The sequence below is a fragment of the Rhinatrema bivittatum genome, chromosome 2 (genome assembly GCF_901001135.1).
Source record: "Rhinatrema bivittatum chromosome 2, aRhiBiv1.1, whole genome shotgun sequence".
Classification (NCBI taxonomy): Eukaryota; Metazoa; Chordata; class Amphibia; order Gymnophiona; family Rhinatrematidae; genus Rhinatrema; species Rhinatrema bivittatum.
In genome coordinates, this window is record NC_042616.1 from 403,118,875 (window position 1) to 403,139,896 (window position 21,022).

Consider the following 21,022-nt stretch of genomic DNA (forward strand, 5'->3'; position numbering starts at 1 on the left):
CGACGGCCAGTAGGCCGCGAGGGCCAAACTCGACGGGAATCGACCGAAAACAGGTAAAAACTTACCTGAGTACCGCGGAGTCAAAAATTCAAAGGAGGGACCCTTTGGGGTATGAAAGTTTTTAGTAATTCCGTGAGGAAAATTCCTGTCAGGAATCTCTGTGGAGCTCCTTAACCCGTGTGGAAAAAAGAAGACTGAAGGGGGACCCCTGCTGGCTGCAGGTTTAGTGCCATGCTGGGCATGCCTAGTAGGTGCCAGTCAAAGTTCCAGAAATTTTGACAAAAGTGTTCCTTGATTGGGCTCCATCCTGTGATGTCACCCATATGTGAGGACTACCATCCTGCTTGTCCTGTGGGAATCCAATAATCCTGATGCCAGGTTGTCATTATTTCCACCTGTCTCAGATAAATGAAAGCATTGGACTCCATTTATTGGGGATGCAGGTTCAATACTTTAAATAAATTTGTTCTGAGTGACGCTGGGAGGGCCCTGGATACCCACCTCCTGTACTCTGTTCTCGTCCGAACTGCCTTTGCCCCTCCAATCGCCACCACCACCCTTCTCCTCTATCCAAGCCTCTCCTGAGGGATTTGCCCAAAGCCTGAAGCTCTTTTTTGAGGTCAGGAGCAAGGCCTGGGGCTTGCATGACCTCACCGATCAATGGTGAATATTGTCCTGTGTGATCTCTTCCCCCAAGTATTTCCTGCATCCTCCCCTCTCCTTGATTTCTCCCAAGCCATTCTGTGTGGCAGACAGATGTCTTGAAATGCTGAGACACACTGGTGACAATCTGTTGACTCTGAGAGGTCAAGGAGCAGCTGGCTCTGGTTGCTAGAGGGAAGACAATCCGAGCCACTGCTTTCTGCAGTTTTGTCAGGGTGGGACCCTTTTCTCATCTCACCTCCTCCACAAACCTACCTTCCTCCTCACACGCTAACCACAGGCCACTTACAAAGCCTTGGAGTCCCAGACATATTATTTACAGGGAAAAAAAAAGTGTCAGACTTTGAATAGTACACTGCCTCTTTGGTTAGTGTGCAGTATGCTACCTGCTCACTATTTTTGCCACTTTGGGTCTGATAGAAGAGTATAAGGGTCAAAGTGAAGAATTGCAAACTGGGAGATTTCATGCTCCTTATCCATCACTCACTGTGCACCTTCAAACACATAACTTAACCCCATTCCTCACCACCACCCTTCTTGTGAATCATGAGGCAATTGTGAACTGTGAATGGCCACTCCACTCGTGATCTCGTCCAGTAGACACTGAGGCCACCATACAAATAAATATTATTAAATACTTTAAAATATTGCTTAACTGCCCTTTGTTAATACTTGGAGTACACTGATTGTCCTGTAGTATTACATTTTGCCAGCTCCTGGTCCATATTTTTGGCATTCTAATGAGATATGGGTATGTGGCTGAGCTGTAAATTGGCCCTGATTCTGACCTGAAAAACCTTGGCCCAGAGTCCAGCTCAGATCCAGGTTTGTTCAGTAAGGGATTTCCCTCTGTTTCAGGCAGCTCCGCACACCTTTGGCCCCTTGCATATGAAAGTACTGCCTGATGCATGCAGGAACCAGACCCAGACCCAGAGCAGGGCCTGGGCCTGGAGACGGTGCAGAAGCAGGTCACACGGAAACCAGCATCATAAGAGCAGCTGCCAGCTTGAAACTCTGATTCCTAGACACAAAGCAGCCCAAGGTTCAGTCTCAGGGAGTCTCTCTCGCCCCACACGCCCCCCTGCAGTTCCTCTGCTCACATATCCCTTCTTTCAAATCCCCCTCTCCCCCATTTCCCCTTTCAGGTTCCTCTCTCCCCGCAACTTCTAGGTTCCTTTTCTCCCATCTCCCTCCTTTCAGGATCATCTTCTTTCATCTGCCTCATTGCACGTTCCTTTTTCCCCCCTCTTCTAGCCTCCAGGTTTCTCTTTTTACAAGTTCCTAACCCTTCCCCCATCTCCTTCTTTCCAGCTTCCTCTCTCCCCCTGCTTTCAGGTTCTTCTCTTTTTCAGGTCAGGGTGGAATTGGCAGGGCTGCAGCAGGACGGAGTGGTGGTAAGGCAGTAAGTGCATGCTCACTGTGTTTCCACACTACTCACCTGCCACTAATCTGATGGCAAATGGTGGTTGTGTTGGTGGGAGGGGGGGGGGCGGGGTGCACTAGAGAAATTGGTTCTTATTGGCAGCCATCAATATAGATTGCACAAGGCTGCAGCCACTCCTCCTCCTCTGGACCAAAGCAGGGCAGAGAGAGAAGAAACAACCCCCTTGCAGTTCATTCCAGGAGGGTTAGCAGCTGTAATCGCTGCAGGGCCCCTGGCCTGGTTACTGGGGACCTGAAGGTCACACGAGTTCAGATCTTATCCCAGCCACAGATCCAGTCTTGGTCTGCAGCAGAGCCAAAGTGCTCACTCCTCACTTCTACTTCTACCCCTCTTTAATATCTAGACTGGACAGAGATTGGCCTAGGGTGAGATCTGTGATAGGCTGATTATTCTCTTCTAACACTGTCCAGGAGGACTGTACTGATTCATAATTTGGTATGTAATGGCTATGCTGCTTTAATATTTGGGGTATTTCACCTGCTCTGTATATGAACTACAGTAACAATCCTTTGGCAATATTTGGAGTATAATAATTAGCCTTAGTCAGCATTTGAGGCATGCTGGTTATATTTCTCAGAAACATATAAAATGCATTCATGTATCATATTAAGGTTTGTGAAACTTTACCCACAGATGATCCCAGAATACTGTGGGAATTTGGCAAGTAGTAAAGGCATGGAGAGTTGGACTATCCCAGAACAATATGTAGGGTGAGTGTGTGTGTGTGTGTGTGTGTGTGTGAGTGTGTGTGTAGACACTTGGAATGGGGATGGCGTTAAAGTTGTCTCCCATTAAGGGATGTATGTGTTTTCCTCTTTCTTTCTCTTCATCTTCGTTACTATCTTTGTCCTTTCTAATCAATCAGTCTGTTTCTCTTGTTCTCGCTTTTGTTTTCTTACTTTTTCTCTCTATTTTCAGCTGTGTCTCCTCCACATGAGGATCTGTCCAGTGGGAAGGGCCAGGGACTGGCTTTTACTACTTATCATAGGGGTGGAGTTTTTCCATCTGTTATTGGCAGACCATGGTATGTGCCACTTCGTAGCATTTCTGCTGACCCCCACCAAACTGTATGGGCAGAAAATTATGTAGCACTGCAGATTTCAGTAAACAGATGAAAACCCTCCATTGTCAATGATCTGGCAGACTGGGGTTGGGGATGGGAGCAGGCACCAAAATGACAAGAGTCCAACCTTAAAGGCTGCTGCTTACAAGGTCACGGTCCCTTTAAGAAAGACAGTGTTGCCTCTTGTAATGTCATACTTTGATTTCATCATCCTCATCTGCATATGCAAATGAGTCATTGTGGAGCGTGGCATAGTGACTTCTTTCTCGTAGGGATAAAGCTTTGAATTTTGGCACTTCCCTCTCCCCCTCCTCTTCGTCTTCCTCTTCTTCCTCCTCTTCTTTATCTTCCTCCTCCTCCTCCTCCTCCTCCTCCACCTCTTCCTCCTTTTTCTCTTCCTCACTGCTGCAGCTGTCTTCTTCACTACCCTGTCCTTCTGAGGCCATGGCAGACCCCAACTTACCATGCTCATGTGCTAAAACCTGAGGCTCATAGCCAAAGTCGCCTGGACATACCTCCCCGCTGTCATAGACGAGTTTCTGGATGTGAGCTGTGGCCACCGGTTTCTGTCCAAAGCTTACGCTCTCATGCCCTTGAATCACATTAATGCTCCTAGCATAGTGAGGCCCTTTGCCAGGATTCATCCCCATGTCCCCACTGTCCTCTGGTGGCCCCTTATTCTGGAAGCCTGCCAAAACTGATGGGTGACCTCCATTCAGAGTAACCTGTACTCTGTAAGGTGCAGATGCTGGGGCCTCAGAGGCCTCCTCTTTCTCCCATGGGACATGGCTGCATTTGGATCCCCGGGCAGTATCAAAAAGCCTCTTGGGATGGAGGCGATGTGGCGATGCATCCCGCTCATAGATGGTTGGTGCCTCCTTTTCCCCATTGCAGTGTGACGTGTGACCAAGCTCCACCTCCTCATAAACATTTTCTTTGGGTAAGCTGAACACCTCAAAGACTTCACTCAGGAGCGAAGGCCCAAAGTCCAGTTGGAAAGACTGCAGTGAGTCAGACAGCTGGTCATCCAACTCCAACTTCGCCTCCAGGCTAGGAGAGCTCTCCAGAGCCCTCTCTGTGCGGGAGAGACGGGGGATGGTACAGAATCCAGACGCCAAGCCTGCAATGCAAGGGAGACCCAGGTCATACATTGCTGCATAAGGGGCAATGTGCAATACAAGATGCATGCAAAGCAACAGTAGCAGGAAAACATTGCTTACATTTGCAACTGAATTATATAAAACAATTAAAATTATTTATGGTCTCTTTTTTTGTTCTTATTTCTTTTTCACAAGAAGATACTGGTACTTAAAGTTTTGGAAAGCTCCTCTTAGTTGATCCCATCAGTCTGTATTTAAGTCAATTGTGAGTTTCTATGATGATCATTCAGCAGAGTCTGAGATGGGCCAAAATAACATTTTCATCTAGAATTTTCTGAATAGATTTTTCAGTTTTTATATCGCAATCTTAAATCAATTTATTTATACCCCTCTCTTAATCGGAGCCCTCTGCAAGCATTACACTGACAAAGGCAGAGCATATGAGTTTAAAAAAGAGGGGACAATGGCCATAATCGAAGTTGAATTCCTTTTGTTCCAAAAGAAGTGTCAAAACATTGGGATAATGAGATAGGAGACACAGAAAGAAGATCAGAAGAGGCATCACTACAACAAGTTGATATTTTGAGCAGAGGAGACAGGACTAGGGCTAAATGTCCCATCCCTGCATTGGGAACATCGGAGTCATCTGAGAAAAAATTAGACAAGGACTGCATTGTAATTCTCAACAGTCGCTTTGCATATGGATTAGTCTTAGCTGAGTTATACTGTGATTAATCTTCCTAAAGACTGGCCAGTGTCAAGGTACAGGTGGCAGCACGTATTGCAGACTGCTTTGCCTTAACTGTTGGAAATGCATTTCATGTCACTGAGCTGGTCTGTATTGAGTTAGATAGTACTGAATTGTTTTGAGCTACTTCCATGCTGCTCTGTCTATATAATAATTTGCTTCCTATTTTTGTGAATTAAATTGTTGGACCGTTAGATGATTGGGGGGTTAAAGGGGCATTTAGAGAAAATAAGGCCATTGTGGAAAGATTAAATAATTTCTTTGCTTCAGTGTTTACTGAAGAGGATGTTGGGGAGATACCCATTCCGGAGAAGGTTTTCATGGGTAGTGATTAAGATGGACTGAACCAAATTTCGGTGAACCTAGAAGATGTGGTAGGCCTGATTAACAAACTGAAGAGTAGTAAATCACCTAGACTGGATGGCATACACCCCAGGATTCTTGAAGGGACTCAAAATGAAATTTCAGATCTATTAGTAAAAATTTGTAACCTATTATTAAAATCATCCATTGTACCTGAAGACTGGAGGGTGGCTAATGTAACCCCAATATTTAAAAAGGGCTCCAGGGGCGATCCGGGAAAATACAGACCAGTTAGTCTGACTTCAGTGCCAGGAAAATAATGGAAAGTGTTTTAAATATCAAAATCACAGAACATATAGAAAGACATGGTTTAATGGAACAAAGTCAGCCTGGCTTTACCCAGGGCAAGTCTTGCCTCACAAATCTGCTTCACTATTTTGAAGGAGTTAATAAACATGTAGATAAAGTTGATCCGGTAGATGTAGTGTATTTGGATTTTCAGAAGGCATGAGAGGCTTCTAGGAAAAGTAAAAAGTCATGGGTGTTACCCATCAGCGGCAACAGTGTCCGACTCCCTCTCAGCAGCGCAGCCTCTGTCGGCGGCAGCACAGGTCGACATTTAGCGCGTCGAGGCTCTGGCCCCTCGATGACGCATCCCCAGCAACACTGAAGGTCCCCACATTTGCGCGGGAACTTTGGGTATTTAAACCCCTGAGCCCAGCACAGCATTGCCTCAGCTACAGGCTTGCTTGTGCTGGTGCTCCCTCTGCGTTTTTGCTGTTTTGGTTCCTGTTGTGACATCAGACTGCCTTGGATCTTCTTTTCTGCCGCCTGCCTCGACCCCAGATTGGATTCTGACCTTGTTTGTCACTGCCTGCCCCAACTTGGACTATGCCTTGGATTTTCTCTGTTTGCTGCCTGCCTCGACCCCGAATTGGATTCTGACCTTGTTTGTCACTGCCTACCCCAACTTGGACTGTGCTTGGACATTCCTTTGCCTACTGCCTGCCTCGGCCCCGGATCAGAGTTCTGTTACCACCACGGCTTAAGGTAAGACTGTCGTCTATCAAGAGATTCACTAACTAGATCCATAACAATGGGATAGGTGGCGATGTCCTTTCGTGGATTACAAACTGGCTAAAAGACAGGAAACAGAGAGTAGGATTAAATGGACAATTTTCTCAGTGGAGGGGAGTGGGCAGTGGAGTGCCTCAGGGATCTGTATTGGGACCCGTGCTTTTCAATATATTTATAAATGATCTGGAAAGGAACATAACGAGTGAGGTAATCAAATTTGCAGATGATACAAAATTATTCAGAGTAGTTAAATCACAAGCAGATTGTGATAAATTGCAGGAATTTCTTGTGAGACTGGAAAATTGGGCATCCAAATGGCAGATGAAATTTAATGTGGATAAGTGCAAAGTGATACATATAGGGAAAAATAACCCATGCTATAATTACACAATGTTAGGTTCCATATTAGGTGCTACTACCCAAGAAAGAGATCTAGGCGTCATAGTGGATAACACATTAAAATTGTCATTTCAGTGTGCTGCGGCAGTCAAAAAAGCAAACAGAATGTTGGGAATTATTAGAAAGAGAATGGTGAATAAAACGGAAAATGTCATAATGCCTCTGTATCACTCCATGGTGAGACCGCACCTTGAATACTGTGTACAATTCTGGTCGCCGCATCTCAAAAAAGATAGAGTTGCACTGGAAAAGGTACAGAGAAGGGCAACCAAAATGATAAAGGGGAGGGAACAGTTCTCCTATGAGGAAAGACTAAAGAGGTTAGGACTGTTCAGCTTGGAGAAGAGACGGTTGAGGGGGGATATGTTAGAGGTGTTTAAAATTTTGAGAGGTCTAGAATGGGTAAATGTGAATCGATTATTTACTCTTTCAGATAACAGAAGGACATGAAGTTAGCATGTGGCACATTTAAAACTAATCGGAGAAAGTTCTTTTTCACTCAACGCACAATTAAACTCTGGAATTTGTTGCCAGAGGATGTGGTTAGTGCAGTTAGTATAGCTGGGTTTAAAAAAGGATTGGATAAGTTCAAGGAGTCCATTACCTGCTATTAATTAAGTTGACTTAGAAAATAGCCACTGCTATTACTAGCAACAGTAACATGGGATAGACTTAGTTTTCGGGTACTTATGACCTGGATTGGCCACTGTTGGAGACAGGATGCTGGGCTTGATGGACCCTTGGTCCAACCCAGTATGACATGTTCTTATGTTCTTACAGCAGCATTTTACCTTGATAATAAAGGCAGTGCTGTTTTACTGCTCTGGCAGAGAACAAACATCCTTGGCTTGTTTATTTTTCTTTAGAAGGCATTCTGTTATCTTCACATATTCCATTATGCCACAAATCTCTAACCAAAAACAAAATGGATTACAGGGCCAGGCAATACAAAAGAAGAGAAAGAGAAAGCCAGAACAGATATAGATATCCCAGAACCAGAGCAGAGTGAGATAAACTCATAAACAAGAGCAAAAAAACAAACAGTAGTAGAAGCCAGGTAAGCAAGCTGCAGAGTGAAACCAATACAAATAACTGTTTTTGTGAATTGCAGAGATAATTTGTTAAACAGCTGTGTAGTAGACAAAAAAATTAGTGAACAAATTGAAAGTGAAACAATGTCTGAAATTGCTACAAATCATATTGAAATGCTGAATTCCAGCAACTATCCAATCTGGAGGATGAAGATGATGATTCTTCTAAAAACTAAGGGACTTTGGACAGTCAGATAATCTGATCCCCCTCATATAACAGTTACACACAGCTCGATACAGTAACATTCATTTGAAGATTTCTCATCTGTAACGAGCTCGCTGCGCACAATTCGGACGCGTAAGGCAAACCAGCGATACAGTCTCCAGTTTCGCGCATCCGTAGCGCTTCTTAAAACAGACGCGTAACCCTTCCCCACCCGGCATGTAAATGAACGAATTAGCTGTATAATGAAGGAATTAGCTATTTCCCTCCGATACCGTAACGCGCGCTCAGGTTATCTCACTAGTAACGCACTGTTTTGCCGCGGCCGTAACGTGTTAGTTTACCGCCTCCCCCTAGTAGGAGTTAGGACTGTGAGTCTAGTAACAAATCCATCGACACCGCTTAAGACACTCAAAAACAATAAAACACAATAAAAAAAAAAGCGATACAGAGATGATCGAGAAAATGTAATGATGTGGGACACATAAAACCTGTCAGAAAAAAAAATAAAAAATTTTAAATACCTGTCGGAGGGCCGCGTGGGTCCAGGCGGCCGGCGGGCGGTGGCGGCAGGAGCCGGGTGGTCGCGTGTTAAATCTAGGCCGCGGGCGGGTGGGCGCCTGTTCCAGGCGGCAGCGGCAGCGGCGGCGGGGGGACACGCGTTAGTTCGAGACGGTCGGTGGGCGGCGGGTGGTCGCGTGTTAAATCTAGGCCGGGTCCGCACAGGCGCGCATTCATTCACTGCCGGTGGGGGCTGCCTGCAGCCCCCACCGGCAGTGAATGAATGCACGCCTGTGCGACCCCTGCGATTCGGCGCTCAAGGCAGTCACATGCCGTGACGTCAGTGAATGAATGCTGTGACTGCCTTGAGTGCCGAATCGCAGGGGTCGCACAGGCGCGCATTCATTCAGGCGGAGCCGGCGGCGAAAGCCGCCGGCTCCTCCGCCTGGATGAATGAATGCGCGCCTGTGCGACCCGGCCTAGATTTAACACGCGACCACCCGCCGCCGCCCGCCGGCCGTCTCGAACTAACGCGTGTCCACCCGCACCCGCCGCCGCCGCCTGGAACAGGCGCTCACCCGCCCGCGGCCTAGATTAAACACGCGACCACCCGGCTCCCGCCGCCGCCCGCCAGCCGCCTGGACCCACGCGGCCCTCCAACAGGTATTTAAAAAAATTTTTTTTTGAACACTCAGGTTTTTACATATTTTGGGTTTTTTTTTTTTCACTTCATGGTGCCTGTCATTTCAAATGTCATTTGAAATGACATTTGAAATGACAGGTACCAGCGCACCCTGGTTACTGTATAGGCGCTGTATTAAGCGCCTATACAGTAAAATGGGTTACGCGGGCATAACCCTTCCCTACCGCTTTAAAGCCGCGGCATGCATTTGCATGCGATTAGAGGAGAGTATCGGGGAGTTAGTGAAGAGAACTGTGCGTGCGGGGAGGAAGGGTGCGCCTGACACTGCCGCACTGTTATTACCGCGGCCTTACAGGATCGACCCGACAGGAAGTAAAAAATATCTTGAAGAAAAATGCTCAGGATGTCACAAATATCATTGTCCAGGCATTAAGTACTTCACAATCAGCTTATGTTATTAACCAGATTATAGCAAAAGGCATCTGGCAATGTCTGGAACAGACAAATAGAGAAAGTATCCTTGGAATAAAGAACAAATGAGAAAAAGAAGAGTCTGTTACCCCGTACATGCAGTATGTGGACCAGTGGCGTAGCCAGAATTGATTTTTTGGGTGGGCACAAGGTTAACATGGGTGGGCACAAGGCATGCAGGTCTACTAGTTGTTTTCTTACTGATAAATAATACCATATACTGCACCCTAGAATGGCTTTCTAAGTAGTTTGCAACAGCCATTATGTGTCATGTATGAAACTTTAAAATAATTTACTTCAATTATTTCAAGTATAGAAAACAATCAAATCCAATCATATAATAAAACAAAAATTAATGTATTCTTTTTTTTGCAGAAACCCAGAAATCTTCATAAATACAATAAAATATAATTAATCATCAGAATAGGTGCAGCGCAGAGCTAGGGCAATTCACATTACAAGTAACATGAAAAAAAAATTCAAATTCTGGTGTCATCTCAGCAAAAAATAACCCTCCACTGCTATTTTGTGAAGTAACAAACTCTTGCAAAGAGGCATCTGGAACCTTGCCATACAGTCACAGCACGGACTCTCAGGATTCAAACAGCAACCTTATGAAAAAGCAGCAATGCAAATACTACACCAGGCCCTAGAACATTAATACATCACCTACTGGAATAACAGAACAAGCTGGACTACTACTACAGAGAAACTATATGCTAGAAATACTGCATTTCCATCACACACACAGGCAAAACTGAGACTAACACTTACCTAATATAGAAATAAGAGACTATAAATTAGAAACAGAAACATGTAGATAAAGCCAAAATAGAAAGCCTGAGAAACTAAAATGTCTGAACAGTGGAATACTTAAGAAAGAGCAAAATACAAAAATATAAGAATGCACATTCCCAAAGATGACATATTTAAATTGCTAACATCTCTCTCTCTCTCTCTCTCTCTCTCTCTCTCTATATATATATATATTTATTTATTTTTTTACCTTTGTTGTCTGATCTTTGTATTTTTCTAATCAGTTGGTCCTGGTCTCTTTTTCCCATTTTTTCCCTTGTCGCTCATTTCCTAATTCCTCTTCAGTGTCTTTTCTACTACTGTCTTTTTCCCTTCCACACACACACATATATACATACATGCTTTCTCTCACTGACTCCCTCACACACTCAGGCTCTTACTCTCGTATGCTCTCTCCCCGCCCCCCCCCCCCCAAGCTCACATTGTCTGCAGACACACATACAAGCTCTCACTTTCTCACCCCTCCTCAGGCTTATATTCTTATGCACACACAGACGCACATCCAGGCACCCATTCTCATCCACACACACACAAACCCATACTCCCATTCTCACCCACACATACACATATTCAAGCTCCCATTCTCACCCACACATACACACATTTAAGGTCCCATTCTCACCCACACATACACACATTCAAGGTCCCATTCTCACCCACACATACACACATTCAAGCACCCATTCTTACCCACATATTCAAGCTTCCATACTCACCCACACACACAAACCCAGACCTCCATTCTCACCCACACACACAAACTCAGGCTCCCATTCTCACCCATATATACACACATTCAAGCTTCCATCCTCACCCACATATTCAAGCTTCCATTCTCACCCACACACATTCAAGACTCCATTCTCACTCCCATACACACCCAGGCTCCGATTTTCACCCACCCACACACACACACCAAGGCTCCCATTCTCATCCACACATACACATTCAAGACTGTGCGCAGTTTCCGTTTCCTCCCCCCAGAGCAGGAAGATCAGCTGGCCTCTCCTGCTGCCACTGGCCTCCTGCTATCTTCGAGCCACACGGCCGACCGATCTTCCTGCTGGGTAGGGGGGAGCGGAAGCTGTGCGCGGCGCTTCTGCTCTCCTCCCCCCCCAACAGGAAGATCGGTCGGCTGTACGCAGGAGGCCGGTGGCAGCAGGAGAGGCCAGCTGATCTTCCTGCTCTGGGGGGAGGAAGCGGAAACTGGGCACAGCGCTTCCGCTCTCCTTCCCCCCCCCCCCCAAACAGGAAGATTGGTCGGCCGTACGGCCCGAAGATAGCAGGAGAGGCCAGCTGATCTTCCTGCTTTGGGGGGAGGAAGTGGAAGCTGTGCGCGGCGCTTCCGCTCCCTCCCCCCCCCCCAAACAGGAAGATTGGTCGGCCATATGGTTGCAGGACCGCTTCCCCACGTGTGCTGCGATGGCGCGCCAGGCATGGGTTCTCCTCTTCACTGTCGCGGGGATGGGATCCCGTGATAGCCTTGCAGTACCGGTGTCAGTTGGGTGGGCCTGGGTCTAAATTGGGTGGGCACCTGCCCACCCAGGCCCACCCGTGGCTACGCCACTGATGTGGACTCATTACTGAACTCCAAACTCTAGGAGCTACCAGTGAGGAGGAGGAAGTTGCAACACTAGCAATTCATGGACTCCCTCCAACATACTATGGAGTGGGTAGAAGTTTTGATGTTTGTGATATATCTGAGCAGATTTCAGAAAAAAAAAGGTTTTTCTGCAAGAAGAACACCAGATACTGAATCATCTTCAGATACTGAATCATCATATAATGCAAAGAGAGTTTCATGAAACGTCAGTGAAAATGAGAGGGAGAAAATAAAATGCTATCAGTGCAAGAAATGTGGATGTTTTGCAAGGAATTGCTATTTTGTACCCAAGGGAAATAAAAATTCTCACAATGAATGGGATCAAAATAAAAATAACCACACATCAAAAATAGCCAAAGAGTCATCTAATGAAGAGAACACCAGTGGATCCGCAAAGAAGTAATATCTTTATAGATCTACACACAATTGACAACAAAGAGCCATAGTCAGTACATTTTGGTGCCTCAAGTCACTTAACAGCAGTGTGAATTACTCCATAACTACACTGCAGTGCAGGATAAGATCTGTAACAATGATGGATGGCAAAGTCCAAGGAAGCAGTGGGATTAGAAAGTATTCAATTCAAGCCATTTGGAGGCAGGTACCATAAAAGTCTGATAGCTGAAGATGCTAGACTGAAAGTGATTTTCAATAGACAGTTGTGAAGTTAAAATATGGCAAACAAATGTTGTTCATATCAAAAGACTGTGACATTTATTGGATGAATGCCAAGACTTTTCCAATAAGTGAACATGCAAACATTGCACAAGCAATTCATTCCATGTTGTAGGATGCACAGTTGAACTGTGATACTCTACAGATGTCTGCTAACTGGGCAGGTTAGAAATTACTGTAAATAAATAAATAAATAAATAAATAAATACATATGTGAGCTAGACTGGAAAATCAAAGGTATTTACTTAAAGACAGTTCTAGATATATATGAAAAATGCACATGAAAGGTAAACATTCAAGAAAACCATTTAAGGCAATTTCCAAGAAACCTAGCAAAAATCCATTGGAACCAATGCACAGATTTATGTGGATCCATGCTAGTGGATTCTGTTGGTGGTAGCTGGTATATACAGTATTTGTCATTCTAGATGACTGCAGCTGTAAGTTGAATGTATTTTTTCTTAAGCTAAAAGACGAAGCCCTAAATATTTTGATTGACTATGTACGATATTCAGAATGCCAGTCAAGAAGCTGAAATGAATCCATATCAACAATGGGAGTTAATTTTTTCACAGATAATATTGAGAATTTGATAGAGTATGGAATTCATCACGAAAAGACAGTTCCATATTCACAATCCCAAAATGTAACTGCTAAACATGCTAATTGAACTGTAGTAGTAACTGTAGTAGTTAAAGCAAGAGCAATGCTGATAATATCTAGACTACCATCCAAGTTTTGGGCTGAAGCAGTAAATACTCCTGCTTATGTAAGAATCCATTATAACAAGTTATGGAAAGAAAAATCACCAGATTTATAAATAGGTAAGAAGCAATCTATAGGATACTTCAAAGTGTTTGGATGTTGTTAACTTATATCTTACTTGATAAACAGATTTTTGTACATGGTACATTTTTTTTACATGTATTTTTTATAGTTTAAATGTTGTTAAAAGCAATATGAAAGATTTAATACAAAAGTTTTTGCATAGTGAGATATGAAACTTTATGCAAAATTATGCAAATCTGCCACATAATGGCCATAGAATTTTAAAAATTCTATCACAGAACTTGCTAACTCTTGCCAAAAAATCTTGAAAAATCTGCTGCAGGAAACCAGGGGATGCAAAACCAGAATATGCAAATCTATATCATGAGAAGGTCTTAGGAAGGAAGAGCAACAATATCCTAAAATATTTTTACTTCAGAAGTGCAACACCCTTGTCCTGGAGAGCCATAAATAGATCTAGTTTTCAGGCTATCCACAATGAATATTTATTAGGCATATTTGCATACATTTGGGCTGCGAATCAGGGTAGTTTGCATAAGTAAGATGCGGTAAAAGCATTAACAAGCCGATGCAGGCCACAGCACATGGCTCAACACGCGACTGGACACGCGTTCATAACCCCCAATACCAAACAGGGGTTAGCATGTCCAAAATGCGTGCGTAGGTAATAGTACACATCACATGTAAATTCATATTGATGAGGCTATTACCTATTTTCCCCTGATTAAAAAAAATAAATGTATGCCCGATGCGCATATTTTAACCCGCAAAAATTAACGCCTGCCCAGAGCAGATAATTCTTGAGGAGCCCAGAAAAATTACAGAAAAGCAGAAATTACTGCTTTTCTGATCCTTTTTTAGGTTTCCTTGACTTAATATCGTGGCGATATTAAGTCAGAGGAACCGAAACAGGAGAATGTAAAAAAAAAAAATTGTGCTGGCGATCAGGTTAGGAAAAGGGATGCTCATAAAACTGAGTGTCCATTTTCCTGACCGCTGACAGTCATCTCTCCTGGAGAGAACGGCCTGAAAGTGGTTTGGTCATTATCTTGTTAAGATGCAGCAAAGTTTGCACAGGCTTTAAAGACATTGGCGGTGATCCCAGTCTGCTGACAACATTCTTGCTTTATAGGAATCGGCTTGAATTATACCACAAGGCAAGTGATGATGCCAAGAAAGCCTTTTTTGCTTTGCAACTGCAAGCAGCTAATAACAATCAGAGGGAGTTATTTCAAATTGTTAAAGGATTTGTAACAATGCCAACCACTAGTGATTTATCTCGCTTGAATAATTCTGTTTCATCGCTACGTGAGAATTTTATGGTTCAGTTCATCAGAAAAGTTGCAGACATTTGCTCTTTTTTTTCCCCAACAATTTTTAAATGTCTCCAATTCCATTATTTGCAAAATGGGATAATTTTCAGCTACTGAAATCCTGTCAATTATTAATTTAATGGCCCGTATCGGGGGACCAAAACTTTGCTCTAAGTACCCCTGAATAAAAGGCCTTTTGATTAACTCACCACAAGGATCCGTGATTCTCCAGCGCTACACCATTTCTACTTGTTTGATTAGTTTACATCATATCTTACTGAGAATGCATAAGGTTGTTCTGCCTTCAAGTTTCTCTAGTTGGCAGCCATTAAAGATTGGTGTCCTGCTGGACTCCACATTACCTGCCATTTTATTCAACATCTACATGGCTCCACTTAATAAACTGTTGGCCAGGCTCTGTTCGAGATATGGTCTTTATGCTGAAAATATACAGTTCTTTATCTCGGTTGCCCATGTGGTTTGAGACTTTTGGGATAATATCTATTATACTATCAGCAGATAAACAGTAGTTAACTCATAATATGCTTGCACTAAATATGAAAAAAAACAGAAGTAATGGTGATACAGGGTTCTAAAACTTGCTGCCAATTTCTTTTTCATTTGAAAGTAACAATTACCATTATGTTGGGATTTTTCCTGTTATACAGCCTTATCCTACCTTCATGACACCTCACATCAGCAGATGCCCTCAGTATGCCTCATCTCTGGTCTTGTCAACTTCCTCCTCACTGCCTCTGTCAAGCCCAAGTTCCAACCCTATGTAAACCTATCTTGCCTGTTTCTCCTTGTTTTCTCATGGTGTCACTCCTGATTCCATGACCTCAGCCTTGTTCTTATCTTGTCTTGTAGCTTACAGGCCCTCTGCCTTGCCTTGTGACCTACAGGCCTTTTAGTCTCTTGCCTTGCTTTGAGGCCCTCAGGTTTCTCCTGCCCTGTTCCCTGTCTTAAGGCCTCTGGCCTATTCTCTCTTGCATCCTGCCTTGGGGCCCTCAGGCCTATTCTGTCTGTTCCAGCCTTGCTGCCTTCGGGCTTCTGTATTTTGTTCGGTGTTTCCCTAGTTTGCCTTGTCTAAGTGTTGCCCTAGTCTGCCTTGTTGGTCTTGTCCTGTCTGTTCCAGTATCCAGTCCTGCCTGTACCAGAGTCCTGTCCTTGCCTTGTCTCACCCTTGTCTTGTCTAGTTCCAGGTCCTGCTTAGTATCCAGCCTTGCCTTGACCTGCCAACCAAGTATGCTTTGTCCAGCCTGCTAAGCCTTGCTTACCTTGTCCAAGCCTTGCTCCAGCCTTGCCTGTGTGGAATCACCACTATGATGTACTGCCACCACAGACACCTACTGGCCCCTAGAACCCAAAGGCTCAACCTGCGGAGGAGGATGCTGGTTAGGCAGAAGACTAGCCCTTGTCTTTCTCTGAGTCCTGCCTTGCAGTCCCATGCCGCTCCCCAGATGGGTTTCCCAGACTCCGGGGCCCATAACACATTGTAACTCAGGCCAAGAGTCTGAGGGTAATATTAGATACTAATCTTCAGATATCTGCACAGAATAAGGCTGTGATTAAATCCTGATATTATAATCTGCGACTGTTGTGTCCTCTAAAGCCTTTATTGAACAGTTGTGTCTTTTGATCTACAATTCAGGCAATGATTCTACCCACCCTGAATCATTGTAATGCCCTATTTATCGGGCTTCCTAAGCATACAGTACATGCCTTGCAGGTATTGCAAAACTCTGTGGCTCAATTGATATCCAGTGTGACTAAGAGAACGCATATGTCTCCAGTGTCAAAGGAGTTACACTGACACCCAATTGAGCATCAAATTCAATTTAAAACTGCATTGTTACATAAAATGTTACAATTAGATTCTTTATTAACGATTAATCAAATGCTACACATCTATAACCCAACATGGCTGTTATGACATCAAAGCGAGGCCTATTGGAAGTATCATCTGTCTATCAGTCTGATTTGCAGTCACAAGAAAGACTGTTTTCATTCTTATGGAACTTGTTCCCATTTGAGATGCGGTCTATGGAATGCATAGGGACAGTAACTTTCAAACTATTGCACAGACGCACATGTGCACGTGTGCATCGGCCCACGCCCAAGGACATGGCTATTTTATAACTTGCGCGCATATATGCATGCATGTTATTAAAAAAATAGCCTGGCCACGTGCACATGTGTGCCAAGTTTTAAGTGGGTGTGCGCTCATGGGGGCGCAAATCCCGCTTGTTTAAGAGAGGTGTGTGCCGATGCTATTCTGAATTTTACCAGTTCATCCCCGGTTCGCCCAGTTATGAGATGATCGTCCAAACACTCCTAGTTTAATAGGTTTCACTCCCTCCAGTTAGCCCCACAGATCTGCCTATTTATCTTTATTTTTTAATTTGCACATCATTCACAGCAGAAGTAAAGTTCCACAGCAGGGGGCCTCAGCGCACAACAGATTGCATAAGTATTTACGCGCACATCTCAGCTTCATGCCCCATAATGCCCATGCCCCGCCCAGACCAAGCTTACACTCTGCCCCTTTTTGAAAACTTTCTACATGTGAACACTGTGGAAGATATACGCATATCTCGCTGGCTTTTAAAATTTGCTCAGCCCACGCAAGGCCAACTTATTCGCACATCCCCCTAATCAATGGGTGCACTGAGCTTTTAAAATTCACCTTTAAGGCTTTCAAGAAGTAACTGAAAACATTTTTGTTTCATCAGGTGTTTGATTGCTGACGCTCAGCTGAGCGTACCGTTTAGCCCCTGCTTGGCCGCACGTTTTTGACACGCTATTATTACCCCTTATTCAGTAAGGGGTAGTAATAGCACGCGGAAAACACTCGGCCAACCCCCCCCCCCCCCCCCCCCCCCAAAAAAAAAAACAACTAATAGTGCTCATCACATGCAAATGCATGTTGATGAGCCTATTAGTTAGTTCCCACAATATGGAAAGTAAAATGTGCAGCCAAGCCGCACATTTTATTCTCAATAATTGCCTGCCAAAGGCAAGCGTTAATTTCAGACGGCACCGGGCAAGTATACAGAAAAGCAGAAAAAACTGCTTTTCGGTACACCCTCCGACTTAATATCATAGCGAAATTAAAAAATATCATAGCAATATTAAGTCGGAGGCCCCAAAAATTTTTTTTTTAAAAGTCTGCCCGCAGGTTGGAAAACAGATGCTCAACTTTGCCGGCGTCCATTTTCCGAACTCATGGCTGTCAGCGGGATTGACAACCGATGCCGGTAAAGCCGCCGCTTCCGCCAATAAGGATAGGTGCCTGGGTGTGCGTTGGGAGAGAGGGCGCTCACCTCGGAACTCCGGCTCTCCTGCAGACTTTATTGAATGGGCCTGAGTATGAGGTAATTAAACATCTTATTGAAGACTAAATGCAGACTATGTTGTACTCAGATTAAAATTCTATTCATCGGTGTTGGACTGGTGAATATATGCAATGACTGAATATTTTCATCAGGGAATAGAGAGTTTATTCTTTTACATGTATTCTTATGATTTTGTCCTCTTTTTATATGTATTATTTATGATTGTAAAGTCCTGAAAGCCACCTAGAGTTGTATGATATGTTGATAAATCTCAGAACACCTCTAGACTGCCCCTTTTTTATGCATACATATGTGCATGCAAAAGTGAAAATATGCATGTATTTTTTTATTTTTATAAAATATGGAATATGCGAATAGAGGCTACTTATGTGCATATATGCTATTTTTTACATGTGTAATGTTTTGAAAATTCTTCTCCAAGCAGGGCTAAATTTGTAGATAAAAAGATTGCAAACTGGTTAAAAGACGGGAAACAGAGAGTAGGATTAAATGGTCTGTTTCCTCAGTAGAAAAAGGTAAACAGTGGAGTGCCTCAGGGATCTGTACTTGGACCGGAGCTTTTTAATATATTTATAAATGATCTGGAAAAGGGTACGACAAGTGAGGTGAACAAAGTATCAGATGACACAAAATTATGCAGAGTAGTTAAATCACATGCGGATTGTGATAAATTGCAGAAGGACCTTGCGAGACTGGAAGATTGGGAGTCCAAATGGCAGATAAAATTTAATGTGGACAAGTGCAAGGTGATACAACTAGGGAAAAATAATCCATGCTGTAGATAACTCAATGTTAGGTTACATATTAGGAGTTACCACCCAGGAAAAAGATCTAGGTTTCATAGTGGATAATACATTGATATCGTTGGCTCAGTGAGCTGCAGTAGTCAAAAAAGCAAACAATGTTAGCAATTATTAGGATGGAAATAGTGAACACAACAGAGAATGTCATAATGCCACTGTATCGCTCCATGGTGAGATCACACTTTGAGTATTGTACTGTGTGCAATTCTGATTGCTGCATCTCATAAAAGTTATAGTTGCACTGGAGAAGGTACAGAGAAGGGTGACCAAAATGATAAAGGGGATGGAATGCCTCCCTATGAGGAAAAGCTAAAGAAATTAGGGCTGTTCAGCTTGGAGAAGAAATGGCTGAGGAGGGATATGATAGAGGTCTATAAAATTACGAAAGCTCCAGAATGGATAAATGTAAATCAGGTTATTTACTCTTTCAGATAATAGAAGGACTTGGGAGCACTCCATGAAGTTAGTAAGTAGCACATTTAAAACAAATCAGAGAAAATTATTTTTCACGCAACAATTACCTTCTGGAATTTGTTGCTGGAGAATGCCGTTAGGGCAGTTAGTGTAACGGGGTTTAAATAAAGGTTTGGGTAAGTTCCTGGAGGAGAAGTCCATAATATGCTAGTAATCAAGATGTCTTAGGGAATAGCCATTGCTATTACTGGCATTAGTAGCATGGAATCTATTTAATGCTTGGCTACTTGCCAGGTACTTGTAACCTGGACTGGCCACTGTTGGAACAAGGATGCTGGGCTTGATGATCCTCAGTCTGACCCAGTATGGCAACTTTTTATGTTCTTAAGTGGAACTATGGAGCCTAAGTGGGGAGGAGGGGGAGGGAGCGGGGGTCCAGGCCAGGTGTGACATGTACAACAGGGTGAGGCCAGGCTGGTTGTGAACTCTCTGTCCCAAACACACACACACACACACTATTACAAATACATACTTGAATACACTCTTCCATCTTCTTACCCCAGTGAGCCTCCATCCTCAGTCCCCACCAGTGCTCAACCGTTGGCTGTTTATAATCCACTAAACCTGATTTACACCATCAGATCTGCTGCACTTCCTCGGGTCTTGGACAAAAGATGGCAGAACACCATTCTAGATTATTATTTCAGAAATGAAACCCTGAGTAGCAGACACAAAAAGGCACTGAATTAGCATAAATTTGAAACTTGTAGGCAGTAGTGTAGTAGCCACAGTTAAAGCCTTAATAGGCATTACTACTCACAAGTTTCAAACTTGTGCTAATTCAACCCCTTTTTGTATTTGTTCTTTGAGTTGCAGTGTCTGCTGTAGGATCACCCCCTCCCCTCCTGTCCTCTGCACAACAGGCTGGAAGGGGGCAGAACAACTGGAGGGGGATGGCTGAATTAGGGAGCAGAGTGGCTCTTCTTTATCTGCTCCAGGCTCATCTTACTCTTCCCTGCAGGCTGCCTGGAGGGAAGCAGATGGAACCCCCACTGTTCTGTCCCTTAAATCTGAAAAGTGGTGGAACTCAGTTCCAGACAGACACTTCCCCCACAAATTAAGCCCTGCCCGTAAAGCTATTAAACAATGTTATTCCTTGTTTTGAAACCTTATTTGGAATTCTAAGAAAGCAAAAATTAATTTGGAAAGATTCTGATAGCCATTGGATGAAGGGCAGCTACTTTCCAATATAAAACTCTATAATACAGGGTGACTAACTTTGGTCCTCAAGAGCCACAGGCAGGCCTTCTTTTCATTTTTCACATTTTTTTTTACATTTTATTGAATTTATGAATCGCCTACCACACGAGTGGTCTAGATGACTTACGGCAGTAACAAGCATAAAAAAATTCATATAAAACAAAATATGAAACATAACATAAAATAAGATATAATAAAATGCATGTCAAACTGAAATAGAATTAAAAATAAGCAAACCTTAATAGAAAGGTTTTTAGAAGAGTTTCAAAGTCTTTTAGAGAGACAGACTACCGCAATTCAATAGGGAGGGAGTTCCAAAATTCA

The 21,022-nt window shown here is 43.6% G+C and overlaps 1 protein-coding gene across 3 annotated transcripts in view; it reads right to left on the minus strand.

The window, feature by feature from the left end:
* Positions 1–241: 241 nt before the first annotated feature.
* Positions 242–21,022, minus strand: part of CDC42EP1 (CDC42 effector protein 1) — a 98,920-nt gene continuing 78,139 nt past the window's right edge. For all 3 annotated transcript variants that reach the window (XM_029590050.1, XM_029590048.1, XM_029590049.1), the window contains one exon: positions 242–4,290. In XM_029590050.1, coding sequence (XP_029445910.1) covers positions 3,362–4,290 — 929 coding nt within the window. In that variant the 3' untranslated portion in view covers positions 242–3,361. The remainder of the gene's footprint in view (positions 4,291–21,022) is intronic.